General features: G+C 32.7%; 1 protein-coding gene across 4 annotated transcripts in view; it reads left to right on the top strand.

The window, feature by feature from the left end:
* The window catches only part of LOC143224043 (pre-mRNA-splicing factor 38B-like), a 44835-nt gene extending 35325 nt beyond the window's left edge, over window positions 1–9510 (top strand). For all 4 annotated transcript variants that reach the window (XM_076452508.1, XM_076452516.1, XM_076452524.1 and 1 more), the window contains exons 7-8: window positions 4072–4209; window positions 9064–9510. In XM_076452508.1, coding sequence (XP_076308623.1) covers window positions 4072–4209; window positions 9064–9361 — 436 coding nt within the window. In that variant the 3' untranslated portion in view covers window positions 9362–9510. The remainder of the gene's footprint in view (window positions 1–4071; window positions 4210–9063) is intronic.
* Window positions 9511–19940: the final 10430 nt, after the last annotated feature.

Genomic DNA, 19940 nt, shown 5'->3' with positions numbered 1-19940 from the left:
TTCTTTTTTTACAGGAACTTGGAGTTCCTCAGGACTGTGATTTGAGTGTCACACTCTTCAATATAAAGATTAATGCCATCACTGAACAACTCCCCCTCTGTTGCAAATGGGCTCTATGTTGCCAACTTTCACATCTCGTGTCAGTCGTCGAACATGAGGTATATTGACCGGCATCTAGTGACTGCCCTCAATTGTTTACTGAAGTGGACCACAGCAAACGGCTTTAACTTCTCTCTCTCTAAAACCGTTTGCATGCACTTTTGCCACCAATGTGGTATTCATCCTGATTCTGAACTCCGTATCGGTGAAGTTATGCTGCCTGTGGTCCCTGAGACAAATTTCTGGGGGCTTATCTTTGATCGTAAGCTGACCTTTATACCACACATCAAGCAGCTATGGGTCAAATGTACAACAGTACTGAACATCCTCCAGGTACTCTCTTCCACCGCTTGGGGAGCAGATCGATGTTTTATGCAAAAGATATATTGTGCTCTTATTCAACTGAAATTCGACTGCTGGACCCCATTCATCATCAAGGACTTCGACTCTGCACTGAGGCTTTCCGTTCTTCCTCAGTTCAGAGCTTATACATAGTCTCATGAACCTCCTTTGCCAACTGTCTTTATTATATGCTTCGGAACTTCGTTCCTTACCAAAGCATCCCACCTGGGGTTGTGTTTTCCTTCTCCGGTGGGCCACACTTTTTCAGAACAGATGATATGCCATTGCTCCTTTTGGCCTTTGTAAGTAGGTGCAGTTGGATGAATTTGGACTGTCATTGGATAACAATGCTGTATCCACTGGTCAGCTCATCCCACCATGGGTTCTTACAGTGTTTAAATGTGACCTATTTTTAAGTCATCTGAGAAAAGCAGACACTCCTGATTGGAAATACTGTCTTCTAGTTGCTGAACATCTTTTGAACCATCCTTCCATCCTATTTATACAGATGGTTCGAAATCAGGTGGCTGTGTTGTGGTTTGGTGGTTGTGTGCAGAATCCCCTCTACAGCTTCTGTATTCACTGCTGAACTGTATGCCATTTCTCTTGCCCTGGATTACATAGAAGCTAAGCAGTACTCAAACTGCACTATTTATGCTGACTCACTTAGTTCTTTACTGGCCTTGGAATCACTCACGTTAGTTCACAACCTGTTCTGTCCAATATTCAAAACAGACTGGCCCATTTTTCTTTAATATCTACTTCTATCCATTTTTTGTGGATACCAGGCTACATTGGTATTCATGGGAACAAGCTCACTGACATCGCAGCTAAATATATCTACTCTGGCACTGTCATTACTGTGCCTGTTCCATACATGGACTATGGTCCTGTATTCAAGGCTCGGCTCCATCCCAACTGGCAGTCGAATTGGAGTGAGCAACGAGGAAACAAGTCTTCCAAATAAAATCTTCTGTTGAACTTTGGCCGTCTGGCTTAAATAAAGATCAGAAAGAGGAATCTTTTTAATGCTATTTAAGTTTTTTAATTTGTACAATAGACCTTTTGTAATATGATTCCTTTTTAAGAATCAGTCCATCTTGTTCAATTTAAAATCAGAAAATGGCTGTAACATCAAAGTACTTGAAACCAGGACTGGAAAGGCCAACTTTAGTTTTGTTTTACCTTTATTTCCTTTTATGAATTTTACTAAATATAACTTTTTTCTGGATGTTTGGCACAGATAGCCTAGCTTCTTTGTGCCATAAAACACCAAGCCAACCAACCTCCTCAAATTCTGTTGGGTTTTTCCACAATCTGTGATTCTTTTAGATTTTGCCTCTACTTTGATTAGGATAGCCCACAAATTCTTCTTCAACCAACAAACTCTACATATAAACTGCATATTTTTACGACTAATACTAGCTTACTTAAATTCATACCAGTCCTGAATTTCCAAATAAAATCCACTTTTTGCACCCATCACACCTTACAAACCATGAATACTTAATTCTTACACTAGTCTTAGCCATTGTATTTATAAACTGGAAATAAATACTCAATACTAAACACCCATAATCTATTGCCAGCACTGTTAGTGTTAAGTCTAACATTTGAGAATATAGTTATACAAATGTTTTATCATTACTTTGTCTTCACACTGAAATAATTATGTTTATCTTTAAACATAAGATAAACTTATGTTTAAAGCTCTGTTCCCATGGAATTAGGGCCCGGCATTGCCAGGTGGGTTAAGGCGTTTGACTCGTAATATAAGGGTCGCGGGTTCGAATCCACGTCGCATCGAACATGCTCGTCCTTTCAGCCGTGGGGGCGTTAAGTTACGGTCAATCCCACTATTCGTTGGTAAAAGAGTTGACATTTGGTGGTGATGACTAGCTGCCTTCCCTCTAGTCATACACTGCTCAATTAGTGCAGATAACTTCTTTATTTAGAAGTTACAACAACTAGCCTTTAATTTGATGTATACGTAATGCTAATAATTAACCGATTGTTTGGAATTAAGCACAAAACTACATAATGAGCTCTGCGTTTTTCCCACAACGGGTATCGAAATATGCTTTCTAGTAGTGTGACTCCATAGACATACTGTTGTGCCATGGGTGTGTGTTTGTGCTCACTCACTAATAATAATGTATGTGGCTTAATTTACAACTTGCTTATAATACTGTATGCTGAAGTTAAACTAACTGATCTTATGTTCAAGTAAACAAGAGGTTTTCCCTCTTTTCAAAGATAGGTTACCCAAAACGAAAAACGTATCTATCAAGTTGTTAAGTAGAGTACTTTGAGAGAAATTTTGTAATTGATTACTATTTCTCTTGTGAATTGTACTGAAGATTTATATAACTGGGATTTCAACATAGGCGGTAGTAAAAGCAGAAATAGCCCATTTAATTTGTACAGCTATTCGCTTAAGAACAAATAAACATAAATAATCCAATAAGAATTGTGAATTTAATAAAACTTTCAAATTTAAATTGTTTTACTCTGTAATTATTTAATTTTTCCATTACATTACATTTTCAAATCTAAGCTGATGAATCGACTGAACCAGAATATAATTAAAATTTGGTATTTTATGAATAAAGCTTAAAAACATGTTTTATTTTAAAATATATGAAAATAGTAGTTTGTACATTAAATAATTTTTGTAGTTTATAGTTGTTCTTAGTCTTTGCTTTGTCCACCACAGGTAATCGAATAAAACTAAATCAACTAACCAACCACTTGCTACTTATTAAACTACATCCCTCTCCATAAGTTGATGTTTTGATGGCTGTGATTGCACACTAGTGTATAAAAGAATTTCTATTATAAAAAGTTTTAACAAAACACTGTGCACAGAATTTCATGTGTAACTTCACAAATATATCGATAAGAGATAGCTTGAACACTTCTCCTATTTGTAGAAATGCCACTGTGAAATTTAGCCTGATTTAACCATATCTTCATGGCATTTTGACTATAGAGTGGAGAAATTTCGTATCACAAATTGCTATTTATGTATTCTCTTGACAGCAATCGTATTTGTATCTTTGCATTTCTGTACATTATATGACATTTACATTCAAAAACAATTCCATCTGTAGTGAGAATGCATTATCATATTTTGAGAATTTACCATGGACTATATTTACGAGGACTAAACATGTTCACGTAGCTATGTTTCACACCTGCAACAATATTCCACAACACTAAGATGTACAACTCATTCTTATAAAGTGCAGTTATTCCTCCTTATTAATAGTGTATTGTGCCTCTGGTTTACTTTTGGCAATATGAGATTCACTGGTAATTTGTGGTGGATCTTGGTTTTTTTGTCTATTGAACAGCAAAACACACTATAGATAATAAGCTTTTGTTTACCACAGAGTATTTAATGTAAATAATTGTTTTACCATTGATGGGTTTTTTTTTTTTTAGGATTATGGATTTGCTAACATGTACCATCTCAAACATTTTATGAGAAAATGTCTGCCTTCAGTCGACCTGAAGGATTTTCTTGTGACACATTCCCTATGAATGTATATGTAATAAACAGCAAATGTGTGAACATAAATAGAATGTAAGTCACTTCATTTAATGATTATATGAAATTTCATTCAGAAAAGAAAATGACTGCAAGACCACAAAAGAGCAATTTCGAGACCCTGTTGACTTTGCTGATGAATTGGCTAAAGAAAAGGAAAGGCAAAAGAAAGAGAAGGACAAGCACAGTCATAGCAAAGAGGTCTCACATCACAGGTAAGCATGTTATTTTTAATTGGTGAAATTTAATGTGTAATAATTCAGTTGATGATTGTTAGAATGAAAATATTCTGATGTTGTTTAATGATGAGATGTGTTTATATTATGTATGCAGTGAGATACTGTTTTTTCTTTCTTCCAAACACATTTCAGTCAACTGCCACCTTCATTTCTGGGCAGATTGACTTGAAACTTGGTAGGTTTGTACATTGATCTAAATGCCTAGACACCTTTCATTTTTTAAAGACCTTTTTTAGGATTTTGTGAGGTTAAAGGTCAAATAACCCTAAAATGTTTGTTTTATGTTCCTGTGCAATCACATTGATGGTAATTAAGATTAAAATTGGTACAGAAAATATTTTCATGAACCCAACACACTGAAATATACAAAAGTTTAATTAGCCCATTTTGAAGAGGGGTGAGGGTTAGAGTTCACAAAAAGCATAATTTTGGGTTTTTTTTGTCAGTTTTACAGAATATCTGTGGTTTAATACAATATGTGTCATTTAACACTTGTTTCAGGCATATTTTTCTGTGCATATTGTGAGGTTTTTTAGTTGTATTTCAAATGTAATTAAACAACTTTTTTTATCAAAGTATACAGATCAATTTGGCATAAAAATGTAGCTAGTGATCCAAATTTTAAAAGTATATGTTTTAAATTCTTAATTTTATAAAGCAGTATTTAAAAAATCCTTATTTTTTCCTAGTATAAGAATGGTGACATTTGCTCTCTGTATTTTCTCTTTAATTTATCTATTATCCCTCTTAGAAGTACAAAACTTTTAACACTTGCTTCTGCCTCATACAATTTCTAGAAATCAAGTTAAGTTTCACAAGTTTCAACTGGTAAGATTTTGTTATTAAAGTTTATAAATATCTTGCACACAAAGAATGACATTATTATAATTGTATTTACTAGAAATGTTATTTTTCTGTTGCAGTTAAATACACTCCAGCTACTAACAAATTGAGTGCAAGGTGCTTTTCTTTTTAAATGTAAAAAATACTTTTCATTTTAGTTTCTATATTTTATTTGCATAATCTTTAAGGTAAATGTTTATTTTGCTTGTATTTTACATAACTCAGGCTATTATCATCAACATACAATGAAATAATTAAAATTAGTAAATAGAAGATAAAAAACACCTACATTTTAATTTTAGTAGAATATTTGTAAAGATCTTAAATTCATCATTTCAAGTCTTTTCGTGGTTAATTTTTAATATTCTATTTTCCTTCCTTGTTCTTTACCACTTGTTCACCTAGACACAAGTCTAGTGTCCTTGAGGTATATCAGTGTCTTTGGAGATATGCACAACTTTTTAGCAAAGTTATCATTCATTGCATAATATTGTAAGCCTTGAGAATAGATGCAAAGTATGATGTATATTTACAAAATGCTTAAACCTTTTAATTATGCATTTTAAAACATAACACATAACTAACTAAAATGTAACAGTAGACCTAAATACAATTTTTACTAAATAGTCTTTTGTTAATCTCTGTACAATAATTTTCACTTCTAGATAAAACAAAAAACAAAAAAAACTGTTCTCAAGTATCAGTTGTGCAATCTCTAAACCTCCTAAATATATTTCAAATGTTTGTTTTCAGTAATACTTTATTTTCTTAACCCTTTTGTACAGGAACAGTCAATTTGACAGACCTTGTAACCACTCAAAAAATCAGAATAAATCTCAATTTCTGTTAATTTCTTTTTACAAAATCGTAATTGTAATATGAAACAACATACATTTATCGTAAGTAGTTTGAAACTCATAAGAATATAAATGTTTAAAATTAATTTTTATTGTCTATGATTGCCCTTTGAACAACTACTTTTTAATATTCATGCCACTTTATAAGTTGTAAATCACATGGGGAATGTGGAGTCCCATCACACCATCAAATTATGTTATCCATGAGCTATTTGTGTGCATTCTTCATGAAACATTATTATTTAGTTACTTTTATAATAATAATGGATAAACATGACAAACAAGAAATAAATTACTTACTTGGGGTTTCTTTTTTATTGCTGTGAACTATTGATGACACTTAATCCTGTTTTTATAGGAATGGTGGTAATGCATAAAATTATTATTTAATTAAAAAATGTGCCAAAAAACATAGAATTATAACATACACCAACAAAATGCTAAATACTTTCCTAACTATTACTTTTTCTGGCTTTTTAACTATGGACAAAAACCATTTCAAATTCATCCAAGCTAGTCTTTACCTTTCCTGTAGGAATGAAGCCTGTGCTAACTGAGAAGTTGACAAGTTTCTGTTCAGAAAACAACAATGTAATGTCATTTCATTGATGAAAACCTTGTCTTTCTATTGGTTATGCATAATATAAAAGTATGAGGGAATGTAAGAGAACTATTAACAAATCCTTAGAGACTGTGACAGGTGGGTGTAGCATGAGGAATCTTGTTTAAAATTTGATGGTTCTGTAAACAAACAAAATTGAAGGCTACAAAAATTATGGTTTGTCTAAGCAGTGATAAATTTTATGAGTAGTTTACATTAAATTTCATACTTATTGGAAAGATGGTAAATAAAATGAAGTAAGGATTAGAGAAAATGTCATTTCTCACACTAAGGAAAATTTTTAAAAATGTCTTAATAAATTGAGAACTTGTATACTATTAAAATATGGATTATTAGTTATGATTTTATGCTATACTAATTGTTATAAGGTAAAAATGAGTTTAATTCAATTTTGAAAATAACTGGCTAAAAGACCGTAACGTGCACAGTTAGACCAAACCGCTATGAAAAGGTTAAAGTGCATCTCTAACTGTAACATTTTAGGTAAGAAATAACAGTATTGTAGTTGATGAAACTGTCAACAGTACTACGGTCAGTTGCATATGCTTCATGATGACAACTTCATGTCCATTTCAAAATAACCATTGTTAGATTATAGTGTAAAATGAGATTTCTCCAGTTACTATACACATGTATATAACATCCACAAGTAGGCTATAAAGCTCAAACAAGTCTTGATGACAAACCCACTTGAAATGAAAATGTATCTTAAAATGGCTGGTTTTGGTACCAACACTTTTAACTGTTAAGAGTTGTTAACTCTGTTAACCTGAAGATGACCTGGGTAGGTCAAAATGTTGTTCTCTGCTTATCAGTAAAAGTGTTAATACCCATACCAGCCATTCTGAGATGCACTCAGATAAGTGTTGTGAAGGTGGGCATATGGCACCTGCTAGAGGTTGAAAAAAATTTTCACTTATTTCAACTATGTTCATTCAGAGAAGTTTGAAACGTGCAGGTCAAAAAGTTATATCAGTAGCTTACCGTTTAGACATACTCTACTTGATTACCATTGTATTAATGAAGATAGAGAGCCAAAGTAGAAAGTATATGTAGCTTATTGGTCACTAATTCTGAAGTTTTAAGTAGTTTTTAATAGTTTATTTTAAAATAAAGGACTTAAATCTCAAACAAAATAAAACTTCAAATCATACATTATAATAATTTCATTCACATTTGATAGTAAAACTGTTTAAACTTTGAATTAAGTGTGTCCTGTGTAGATGTATGTCTGTGTAAAGGATTAATGCAAATGACTCATTACCATATTGTGATTATTTATTCAGGTAAAGTATAATTTTTATACATTTCAATTTTATTTAGTTAAAGAACCATGAACTAGAAAATCAGGCCCTTGCTACACCCAACTGTTAAATTCTCTATTTTACAAATTGCTGATAGTTCTGATATGTCATACAATATTATTTATAATGAATGAAAAACCAGTGTTTTAATCTATTAAAATGATGAATTGCATTATCTTCTGTATAGAGAATTGTCTATTTCTCTTCCAGTTTAATCTTTATTCCCATGGGAAACTCATTGATGAGCTCAGATGAATTTTTAACAGCTATTTTCTCATAGTTAGAAAGCCAGAAAACTTGTGACAGTTACAGGACATTGTGTGTATTTTATCCTGTTTTTGGTGCATTATTTAATTAAATACAAAAATTTAATGCAACAGTATTATTAGTTTACCAAAGTAGGGTTAAGTTTCAACAGTCACCAGCAAAGGCCCAGGTAAGTGTTATATTTATATTCTCTTTTCTTCACATCTATTTTTATTGGGTTTTAGAAAAGTAACTAAGATATAAAAATTAGAAACTTCTTTGATTAGATTAGGTAAAATAAATAATAGTTTTCATGAGGTATGCTCGCAAGCCTACATTTATACATAATTAGCTGCATGTTCATCAAGTAATTTACAAGCTGTAAAGTTGTGCTGCAAGAATATTAATTTACAGAGCAATTAAAAAAAAATTTGAGTAGAAACAGTTGTGAATTTGAAACTATTCTTGAAAGAAAAAAGTGATTTATATTTTTTGAATTTCTTTTTTGGTGATTGCAAGGCCAGTTAAATTTAAGAACCTCATATAGTTAGAGTACTGGAAATAACAGATAAAGTAGAATGTTTTACTGAAAATGCTTATTTTAGGAAGTTTTAGAGGTTATGTAATGAAATTTGAGATGAAGAAGAAAAGTACTTTTAATCTTAACATGAAAATTATTTTCATTCAGAGCTATCAACACTTGATTCCATATATTTACAGAGAAGTTTCTAATGAAAGTTCATTAAATTTTTTTTTTTTCCTCTACAAAAGACTTTGTTACTTAAAGCTTGCAAAAGTATGTGGAGATAAAAACGTACTAGAAGTTATATTATGGAAACTATAAAGGTCAATCTTGGGTCACAGACTTGGTTAAGCCTGTAGTAAGAGAGTTATCTTCAGTAGTGGTTTAATTTACCATATCCTTAACAATATTTCATTGTTTTTCTTGATAATTCAGAAGCAGGAGCCCACACAGAACCCACAAATCCAGCAAACATCACCATGATGATGAGAAAGACTGGCGTGAGGAAAGGGATCGTCCCAGACATAGAGAGCAACATCGTTCCAGAGATAGAGCTAGACGTTCAGGAGATCGTGCTTCTGAACACAGATTATCTAGAGAGAGGGATGTAGTTAGACACAAGTACTCCAGAGATAGAGACAGTGACAGACACTCATCTCGTGAACACAGATCTTCAAGAGACCGTGACAGGAACTATGGCAAGGAAAAAGGTTCATCACATCGCCATAGATAAATGTACTTTTACTTTAAGAAAAACTTTTTGTACATACTGAAGATTTTATGTCAGTTGTAGGATAGACTTCATTTTATTGTTTTGGAAGATCTAAGCAATGTCATGTTGACCCATTTTACTTAAATAAACAATTGTTGCTTCAATCTTCATTCAGTTTTTTTTTTTTCAGATGTATGACATCTTTTTGATGCACTTTAAGTAAACAGAATCAATGTATACTTTTAAATATACATTACAAAACAAGTGTAATTCATTATCATTAGAAAAATTATTTCTTTGGAAATCAGTTATTGTAACAATTGTCTCTTTGCTGCATGATAATACAGACCATATATTCCAGGTATCTGTCAGCTGGAGTAGTCTGTTGAATATTCAAATATACTTAAAGAAATAATAGTACATTATTTCTAACCACAGTAGGGCTTTATGTATGTATGTATGTATGTATGTGTGTGTGAATAACTTTCTGAATCATTTAATTCTGTACAACTACTTGTAATAATATAGTGAAATTTCTTTCTACATTACTAAGCTTTAACTATATTACACAAAAATTATTAGAACATTCTTGGGTATTTGTTTACTGCCAGAACTTAAATACATACCAATTTCTTGGTTTTATATTTAAATAACATAAAAGTGATGGAACTTCTACTGGTTGTCATAGTTATAACTTTAGCAAGCGTACTTTTATCAAACCAGTTTTTCAATGAAGAACATTGTATAGATATGAAATTATACTGGACTAAGTGTCAAGGACATGTTTAACTGCTAGTTATCATAGTCAAAGGATGGATTAATTCAGTATCATTTAAGGATCCTAATCATTTGGCTAAGTGAATAACATTTGATATGTTCTTGTTTATATTCCATCTGTTTCAAGCTAATTACTCAAGTTTTTATGAAACATTCAGATTTATGACTTAATACCAGATATTTAAGTTGGATTCAGATTAAGCTGCTGAAACTTTTAATTAATTGAAGTGATCATTTCAGATTGTTCCTCTACCCCAAATACTGTTGAAATTTGCAGTAGCTTGGTAATTAGGTTGTAACTGTGAAAAACAAAAATTGTTAAATGCCAATTTAAAGAAAAGAAATTAAATGTTGATCCCTAGTTGTGGATGCATGACTGTCCAAACTATATTGGACTAAAGATAATTTTGTTTCGTATTCATGTTAGACAAATGAATTTGTAGAATGAAGTATAAAGAACTAATTTCTTAACTTATTAACCCTTTAGTGACAAAGCGATAAGTCTGTGAACATAACACTAGAAACTGGGTTTTGATAACTCTGGTTAACACAAATAGCTCATTGTGTAGCTTATCAGGTCATTGTTTAATCCTGATGGTATGATCAGTGAAATGAAAAATCATTACAAAATTACTATTGTATGGGTCACTCAAATTTTGTCTATTCAAACAATTTGAGATTCAGAAATCAGGTTTGGATTAGCATATAAATTCTATGATGCTAATGTTTTAATTTGTTTTTAGATATCAACTGACTCAAATTGCCTATAAATAGGTCATCTTGCTTTTTAGTAGTTGTAATTTTGCGCGATGCTACTTCACCACATGGTATAATTATTCTAGGAACTTGATTCTCATAATGCATTTTTGTCCCATTGATATGTTTGATCATCTTTAAGTGTTGCTGAAATTATTTAGCTAACAGTACTAATATTTGTAAAAAGAAATGTGAGATAGGAAAGTAAACAATACCTCTAAATATGGAGTATATGGATAATTGCTATTCATCACATCATAAATAATATAAACCTTCCTACTTCAAAGTAAAAATTTGAATAACGCTGTAATAATGTTAATGTATCCACTTGATACATATTATGCATCCTGTTACTGATCACAGGTAAAGAAGTTTTATAAATGTCATTTTGAAAAAAGTGTACACAGTAGCTATTAAAAATTAATGTTCGTTATGTGTCAAATACAGGAACTATTAAAATGTCTTTGGATATACTTGTATGTAAGCAAACTTTCACGTTTTATCAAGAAAACCTAACGTGTTTGCTCAAAACGTGAATGCAAATAACTATTAGAGAAACTTCACTGAATCGCGTTAAAGAGCTTTGATGAGAAAAGTCAGTAGGAAATAGATGGAAGATTGTTGGAGTAGACCTATATTTTGATCGAACAATATTACGTTACCAAGATAGGGTGAAAATTTACAAAAAATGCTGAAAACTAGTATAACTATTTTTTGTATTAAGAAAAGTCAGTGGTAGTGTATTAAAGTAAAATTTAAACACGCAGTCGGCTTGAAATATATACTGAGCAGCATTAAAAACGCAACAAGTAATAAAATGAGTTGTTTCATACAAAACTTGTTTAACCTAGCGTATTAAAATTGTTTAACTGTGTGTACGTTGTTGCGTTTTAATGCCTCTCAGTATATGTAAAGAAAGTTTGATTTTAGATATATGCAGATTTACGGAATATTATACCAGTGTATTATTTTCGTTTTTAAAATATTTTTAATGTAAAGTTGAAGTTAGTGCAAAATTGTGCACCTCTTGAAATACGCAGAACGACCGAAATTGAAACCCGTTATGTCACAACACATAGTAACATAAGGATTTACCTGACCACTGAGTTAAAAATGTCAATCCTTATAATTTCATGGTTGTTTTGCTGTGATTTTTTTTCAGAAAAAATGTTAAACATTGTTTTTTTTTTCTTTGGTATTACATTCTTAGCTTAAAAATTTAAATGCGAATTAACGCAAACTTACATTTCTTAATTAACCTTCTCACAACTTTTTTATAGGTAATTTATGCAAAATAAAAGTTTCCTTGGGATTTCACAAGCTAATCCTATATTTATTTTTCTCAATATTTAAAGTTCTTAACCATGAACTTACAAACATTCCGTTCAATAAACAAATTTCGAAACTTAAATATTACGATCCCTAACATATTAAATTGTTTAAAAAACGGGTTCGTAAACTTAGAGGCCCAGCATGGCCAAAAACAAATTGTTAGGGCGCTCGACTTGCAGCCTAAGGGTCGTGGGTTCGAATACTCGCCACACCAAACATTCTCGCCCTTTCAGCCATGGGGACGTTATAAAGTTGGTCAATTCCACTATTCGTTGGTAAAACGGCGGTGGGTGGTAATAAGTGGTTTCCTTCCTTCTAAAAGTTTAACAATGCTAAATTAGGGACGGCTATCGCAGATAACTCTCATGTGGCTTTATATGAAATTCGAAAAATAAATTTAGTTATTAAAAAGTATTAACTATTTTAACAAGTTGATTTAATGTCATTACATCTGTAGTGGAAACAAAGCTTCAGCAACTGTGTGATGTTCCAGAAATTTATTTTTAGATTCAGAATTAAATAAAAAAAAAAACGATGCATGTTTTAATATTTCATTTATGTCAAACTTGAAATGGTGGTACTAGTTTCCAACCTTACAAATATGCTTTCCAAGATTAAAACATATGTATGTTATGTGCGCATGGCAGTGAAAAACATAGAATAAGATTAAATCTACCTATTATTGCAACTAGATTATTTATTTTTATAAGTTAACATAACTAACACTTGCTATTATTGTGGGTACGGTACAAGTTAGAGTTAAATGCTTTGTTGTCTTTTTCGTGCTAATGGATTTTCTTCCCCGTAAGATTGCTTCCCATATCTGTTCTTTCACACAACAGACTATACATTTTTCTGTATTTATGGAATATGGTTATATTGAATGTACTTAGAAATAAGACTTAGTCAATTTATGTTGAATAAATCGGTTGCGAGAAGATAATTCGATGTTGGAATACACGCGTAATTGTAACTTGTCCAAATAACCAGTAATTTTGAAGCTCTGTTCCCATGGAGTTAGGGCCCGGCATTGCCAGATGGGTTAAGGCGTTTGACTCGTAATATAAGGGTCGCGGGTTCGAATCCACGTCGCATCGAACATGCTCATCCTTTCAGCCGTGGGGGCGTTAAGTTACGGTCAATCCCACTATTCGTTGGTAAAAGAGTAGCCCAAGAATTGGCGGTGGGTGGTGATGACTAGCTGCCTTCCCTCTAGTCATACACTGCTCAATTAGCGCAGATAGCACTCGTGTAGGTTTGCTACAAGAGCGCTTTTCTAAATGTGTTTTGAGCTATGAATTAAGAAAGAAATTTGCTTTGAATTTAACATTTCTACTGTAGGAACTGGGGTGAAGGTTGCTTAAAGTTCTAGAAAATAAATCTACACCCAAACCTCGGTACAGCTAGACATTAAGATCCTCTTCGTTCTAGTTAGCCTCAACGTTAACCATCATTTCAACTCAGGTTTTCATTGGTTTAGGTGTAGATTTATTAACTTATTTTAAATTTATTCAAAAACCAGGTGCAGACCTAAAGTCCATACTATGTAAAAACTACGCTGATAAACACAACACTAACATAATTTATAAAATAGAATGCAACAACTGCTACGACTTCTATATTGGAGAAACAAGCAGAAAAATGGAAACTGGATTCAAAGAAAAAAAACACACCACTCGTTTTTGAACACTGCAAGTCAAATAAACACAACATAACCATAGAAAACACTCAAATACTAAATAAAGAAACAAACATAAACGAAAAATTAAAGAAGTCTTATTTATACAACTCAAGCCCAATATAAACTAATACAAAGGAACACCTTTATACCTATACTAATTAATAACCTAACATCCACCTTAGACGCCCCCTACAATCCCGTACAAGTTTATACTCTCGTCAATAAGATGTATCTGTCAACGGTCACATTCAAACTTTCTCTTTCTTAACCTGAAAATGACCGAGGAAGGTCGAAACGTTGTTCTTTCCTTATCAATAAAAGTATTCATACCGCACCAGCCGTTCTGAGATACATTTTTATTTTAAGTGGGTTTCTCGTCATCAAGAATAATGATTCTTACCTATACACCTCTTTAGCAGCCATCAGTGGTATAGCCGTGTGTCTCTGGACTTACACCGCTAGAAATCAGGTTTTCGACACCTGTGGTGGGTAAAGCACAGATAGCTATTTGTGTAGCTTTGTGCTTGGCTACAAACAAATGAAAAAAGACTCCAGTCAAATTTGCAAATAATTAAACTCAGCTGCATATATAACGTTTGGAAGTAAACCACTTGAAATTGTTGAATACTTGAATTAATTCCTCATTCCCCTGAAAGTTTGAAAACTCTCCTTCAATTTGACAATAATTCTCATTGATTAATTACGTTTATGATGTATCAAACAGTTCAAAGGGCCTTAAGTTTTGCTCAAAAGTAATTTTATTTGCCTATTTCATTGTTTTTGTTAAATATTTTGCTGTAGTAGTACAAAAAATTTCAGGGTAAATTTCCATAGGCCATGAACCACAAATGAATATTTTTCTCATTTGGAGCTGATGGGATATTCTTAATGAGCTTTTGCCATTAAGCCAAGCTAAGTACTATTTCTTGGTGTCTGACTCGCCTGTGTTTCTTTCTTTTATATGGTTGGGTTCAAAACCTCATCCTTGGGGTATTGTCTTCTTGGTGTCTTAACAAAAGTTAATTTCTTACAGTTTCGGTAATAAAAGCCAAAATTCGTGCAGCTGTAACAATTTCTCCTTTCTCGTATACTTTGGTGGGAGAGTTCTTATTCCATGCAGACTTTTTCTACAGTTTTTAGCAATATCACCTGTTAATTTACACTTGAAGCGCTTGCTACTTTATGGTCTACTTCCACCATGTTGTGTAGCTGCCTGTCAAATCAATTATTTTATTTCTTCTAAACTATTGTGAGTGTGAGTTGATGTTTCAGTATTACTGGGTCTGACACTCTTATAACTTCGATATGACATTTCTAGTTCTATCCCTAACTGCAGAGCTTCCTTTAAGGATGTATATCTATTTTTCTCCAGTCCAATTCTCATATCCTCGACTCTCATGGCAACTAAAAATTAGTCACATACCGATAAATCCACCATTCCACAAGGAGCGTTTGAGTAAAATAATTGGACAAGCCTCCTCAAATCTTCCATAAGTTTAGCTAAACACTTTCATTTTTTCTATACTCTATTTTGGAACTTTGTTCTAGATACTTCTTTCTGGTATGGCACTCTGAATATGTTAATTATGCAGTTACCAACGATTGATAGTTATTATAGTTCTCAGTTGAAAGGATATTAATGACTGGTGGACAGCAAGAAAGATGGCTTGTTCGTTATTTCATCTTTTCATTCTGAAAATGGTTTCAAAATGAGCTTGGTATACTACCATGGTACCTTCGCATCATAGTTCATTGTTTTCGTAATGTTTGATATAATGAATCAGACAGATAGACTCAGGAAGTGGCTGGAATAGACTAGGAGGGTCCTTTAATAACAAATGTTATAACAATAGTGGCAATAGATATAGACAAACAAATTCTCCTATTCCATATTTTGTAGCAGATAACATTCCAGATGAAACTTAAGTCAATGCAGAAAGAGGTCAAGCGCGTAAGGCGTGCGATTCGTAATCCGAGGGTCGCGGGTTCGCGCCCGCGTCGCGCTAAACATGCTCGCCCTCCCAGCCGTGGGGGTGTATAATGTGACGGTCAATCCCACTATTCGTTGGTAAAAGAGTAGCCCAAGAGTTGGCGGTGGGTGGTGATGACTAGCTGTCTTCCCTCTAGTCTTGCACTGCTAAATTAGGGACGGCTAGCACAGATAGCCCTCGAGTAGCTTTGTGCGAAATTCCAAAAAACAAACAAAAACAAAACAAGCAGAAAGAGGCATGGCTAGTTTAAATTTCACATTTAATAATTATTTTTTTGAATGTTGTATACTGTCTTCAATTTCATTTTTGATCTCAGTGATGCCTTTTTCTACCTCATTGATGTCGTTTTTTATCATTCATGTCTTTTTGTAAATTTTTAACGTCAGACTTTGATGTCCTTCTTCATTTTTCGAATATATAAAACATTATTTAAGCTTACTGTTTTGTGACCATACACAAAATAAAATAGTTTTCATAATATATTGTGAGTTGTTCCCTATTCACATAGGAACAAAAGGAACAAATAGTAAGACAATGGGTTGACTGACATTTTATCCTAATATTTTAATCAATTTATTTATTTTCTTATTCACCTTTTTTTTCTATTTCTCTTTATATATATATATATATACACACAAATATGTGTGTGTTTTCTTATAGCAAAACCACATTGGGCTGTCTGTGGAATTGAACCCCTGATTTTAGCGTTGTAAATTCGTAGACTTATTGCTGTATCAGCGGTGACGTGTACATATAATCTTCTGATCCATTCTTTTGGCCGTTTTTTAAATTTTCTGCACCTTTCCTCTTCATCTTGTCTTAGTTATTTCATCATCTTAAGTAATATTTCGCTCTCACTTTGACCTCACGATTATCATCTTCAACAGCTGAAATATGGTCAAAAGTTTTATTTTATTTTCACCAACAATATTGTTTCACTCTGACACTATTGTTGTAATTTTATTATTTAATTGGCGGATTATTTTAAATTTGTGAGATAAGAGATTCTGTTTTGATTTGGTTATGATTAAAACTAAACAAAAACGTGATAATAGGAAGGAATTAGTAAACGTTTCGGAATCCTCACAATTCTATCTTCAGTAATCAAGAGGTAAAAAACAACAAACAATGGAAATATACATACACTGCTGGCTAAAATTTTAAGGCCAATGAACATAAAGAAAAAATATGCATTTTGTGTTGTTAGAATCAACCACTTATTTGAGTAGAGCTTCGAAAGATGAAAATAAGAAAAGGGGGAAAAAAAAACTTTTTTGTAACATTTAATAGGGCAAATGTTAACACTGAAATTAGCCTAAATACTAGCTGGTCAAAAGTTTAAGACCATACTCAAACGAAGCGTTAATTGGTAAACACGTGACCAAATTTAGTCATTTATGTTTAAGCATTAGCGTTGTCAACATCTCTCACTGACATCTGTGTTACATTGGGTAAAAACATGGCAAAGGATAAAAAGTTGACAGAGTTTGAACGTGGCAGAATTGTCGAGCTGCAAAAGCAAGGTCTCTCTCAACGTGCCATTGCTGATAAGATTGTACATAGTAAAATTGCTGTTGCAAATTTCTTTAAAAAATTAGGGACGGCTAGCACAGATAGCCCTCGTGTAGCTTTGCACGAAATTCAAACCAAACAGTTCAATAATAAACTCCAAACATTTGTTTAAATAATTCTCATGATTTGTACTCTCAAAATAGCACGAAAATGTTTGTTAGCAAAAATAAACTTATGTTTTATGGAAGATTAGTATGAAGTTTGTTTGTTTGTTTTTTAACTTTGCGCAAAGCTACACGAGGGCTATCTGTGCTAGCCATCCCTAATTTAACAATGTAAGATTAGAGGAAAGGCAGCTAGTCATCATCACCCACCGCAAACTCTTGAGCTACTCTTTTATCAACGAATAGTGGGATTTACCGGTCACATTATAACACCCCCACGGCTGAAAGGGCAAGCATGTCTGGTGGACGTGGATTCGAACCCGCGACCTTCAGGTTACGAGTCGAACGCCTTAACCCACCTGGCCATGCCGGGCCTCTAGTATGAAGTTAAACAAAAGATGCAAATACAGTGGACAAACTTAGGGTATCAGAGAGACAAGAAAGAGTTATAACCTAAATGTAAATACCTTCAAAAGTTTTACTTCATACTAATAAACTTTTGAAGATATTTATAACTATGACAAAAGTAAAATATCAGTTGAGCAAAACGAGGGAAATAATTAAGTTGACGTTTGGAATTTGTTTATATATGTTTCTTGAAAGTGCAGAGACAGATGAAAAGAAGTACTTCGACTGAGGTATACGTTTGGTAAGTACAGCGATAATTTTTTGGCCAGTAATTCATAAAACTAATTTTGTTATTGCATCTTAACAGACCATGAAAACTAATTTCATTTATTTTTTAACTACCAAATATTTTCTAAATAACAAATACAAAATATTATTATTCAGCTTCAATGCAGTTATTACGTTTAAAGTTTAGTATGAATAATTATGCTGTTTGTGATCAAAGTTTCATACAATATCTCATTAAACTACATGGCAGGATCACATGGCACAATTCTAGCATGGTTTTACAATTGCTTGTTAGAATGGCCCGGCATGGCCAAGCGTGTTAAGGCGTGCGACTCGTAATTTGAGGGTCGCGGGTTCTCATCCCCATCGCGCCAAACATGCTCGCCCTTTCAGCCGTGGGGGCGTTATAATGTTACGATCAATCCCACAATTCGTTGGTAAAAGAGTAGCCCAAGAGTTGGCGGTGGGTGGTGATGACTAGCTGCCTTCCCTCTAGTCTTACACTACTAAATTAGGGACGGCTAGCACAGATAGCCCTTGAGTAGCTTTGTGCGAAATTCAAAAAACAAACAGCTTGTTAGAAATATATTTGCATTCCTCAGGGCTTATGTTGTGTAAAGTTATCATGTGGAGCTCAGTTTCACACTCCCTATTAGGGGGAGTTTTGGGGGCCGCTGGAGTTTCTTATTTCGATTATTTGATGACGTAACTGTGCATGTTGATGTAGAAAAGTAACTCAAATTTGGAAGAATGATATGTAACAAAGTAGGCCAACAATGAAGTAGGCTTGCATAAACGATATCAATAAGAATTGGTAAGATTTTGATAACTTACTTCTAAATTTATTTATGCCCTTAGACATTCTACATCAAGAACGTTTTCATTAAAAAAAAGTTCCAGTAACAGAAGTGTTTTATAACACTATTTTTACAAGCACGGCGCCTCGGTTCGTTCCCTCTTAACTTAAGCTCAGATATTCCTACTTTTAATCCTAACTGTATATTACTTGAAAAAAATTACAATGTACAGGGTAATAAAAATGAGAGAGATAAGTAAAAACTAATGAATGCCACAAAATATGTTTTTTTTATTAAAATATCCCTTTGGTCGAATTACTGGATAGAGAATTTCACTTTCATATATTAAATTATTTTTAAGACTAGTGACGTCCTTAAACTGTTTAAAAGAAACGAATAGTAAATATTTTTTTTTTGTTTTAAATAAAGGGGAGTTTACAAACAATTAACTTTATTTTTAATATGATAGACAGGCTGTACTAGCATCCTTTGGAAGTAAATTAAACATGCATAATATTCTTAGATTAACGTAATATCCGCAGTGTAATTAGTTTTTAAAACTTTGTTATTACTAGTCTAATGATTTCGAAATAAACATAAAGCAGAGCGATAAAAAAGAATATCTCTGACAGATTATAATCATTGCAGCTCAACTGTTGTGCCCTTAAGTCTCAAGGTTAATTTGTTTACAAGCACATTTACATCATCTACACCAAGGCTTGTATCATTTGTCTTCATTACGTAATAACTTTACTGATATTTTCGTCTAAATAAACTTCTTCAGTCAGATTTGTGTTAACTCTACGTTTTTGTAAAATGTGACAGCGCCATAAACGTGCCTAAATTACAATGAACATGTAAGTTTTATATGATCAAATGTGTTGTAAATAAAATTTAGTGAAAAAAAATGTATAAGTACAAAACTTTTAAACAAATGACAATTAGAAAGTTGTA

This window comes from Tachypleus tridentatus, chromosome 1 (assembly GCF_004210375.1).
Source record: "Tachypleus tridentatus isolate NWPU-2018 chromosome 1, ASM421037v1, whole genome shotgun sequence".
Lineage (NCBI taxonomy): Eukaryota > Metazoa > Arthropoda > Merostomata > Xiphosura > Limulidae > Tachypleus > Tachypleus tridentatus.
Note: the sequence above shows the minus strand (reverse complement) of the source record. Positions and strands in the feature narration are given on the sequence as shown.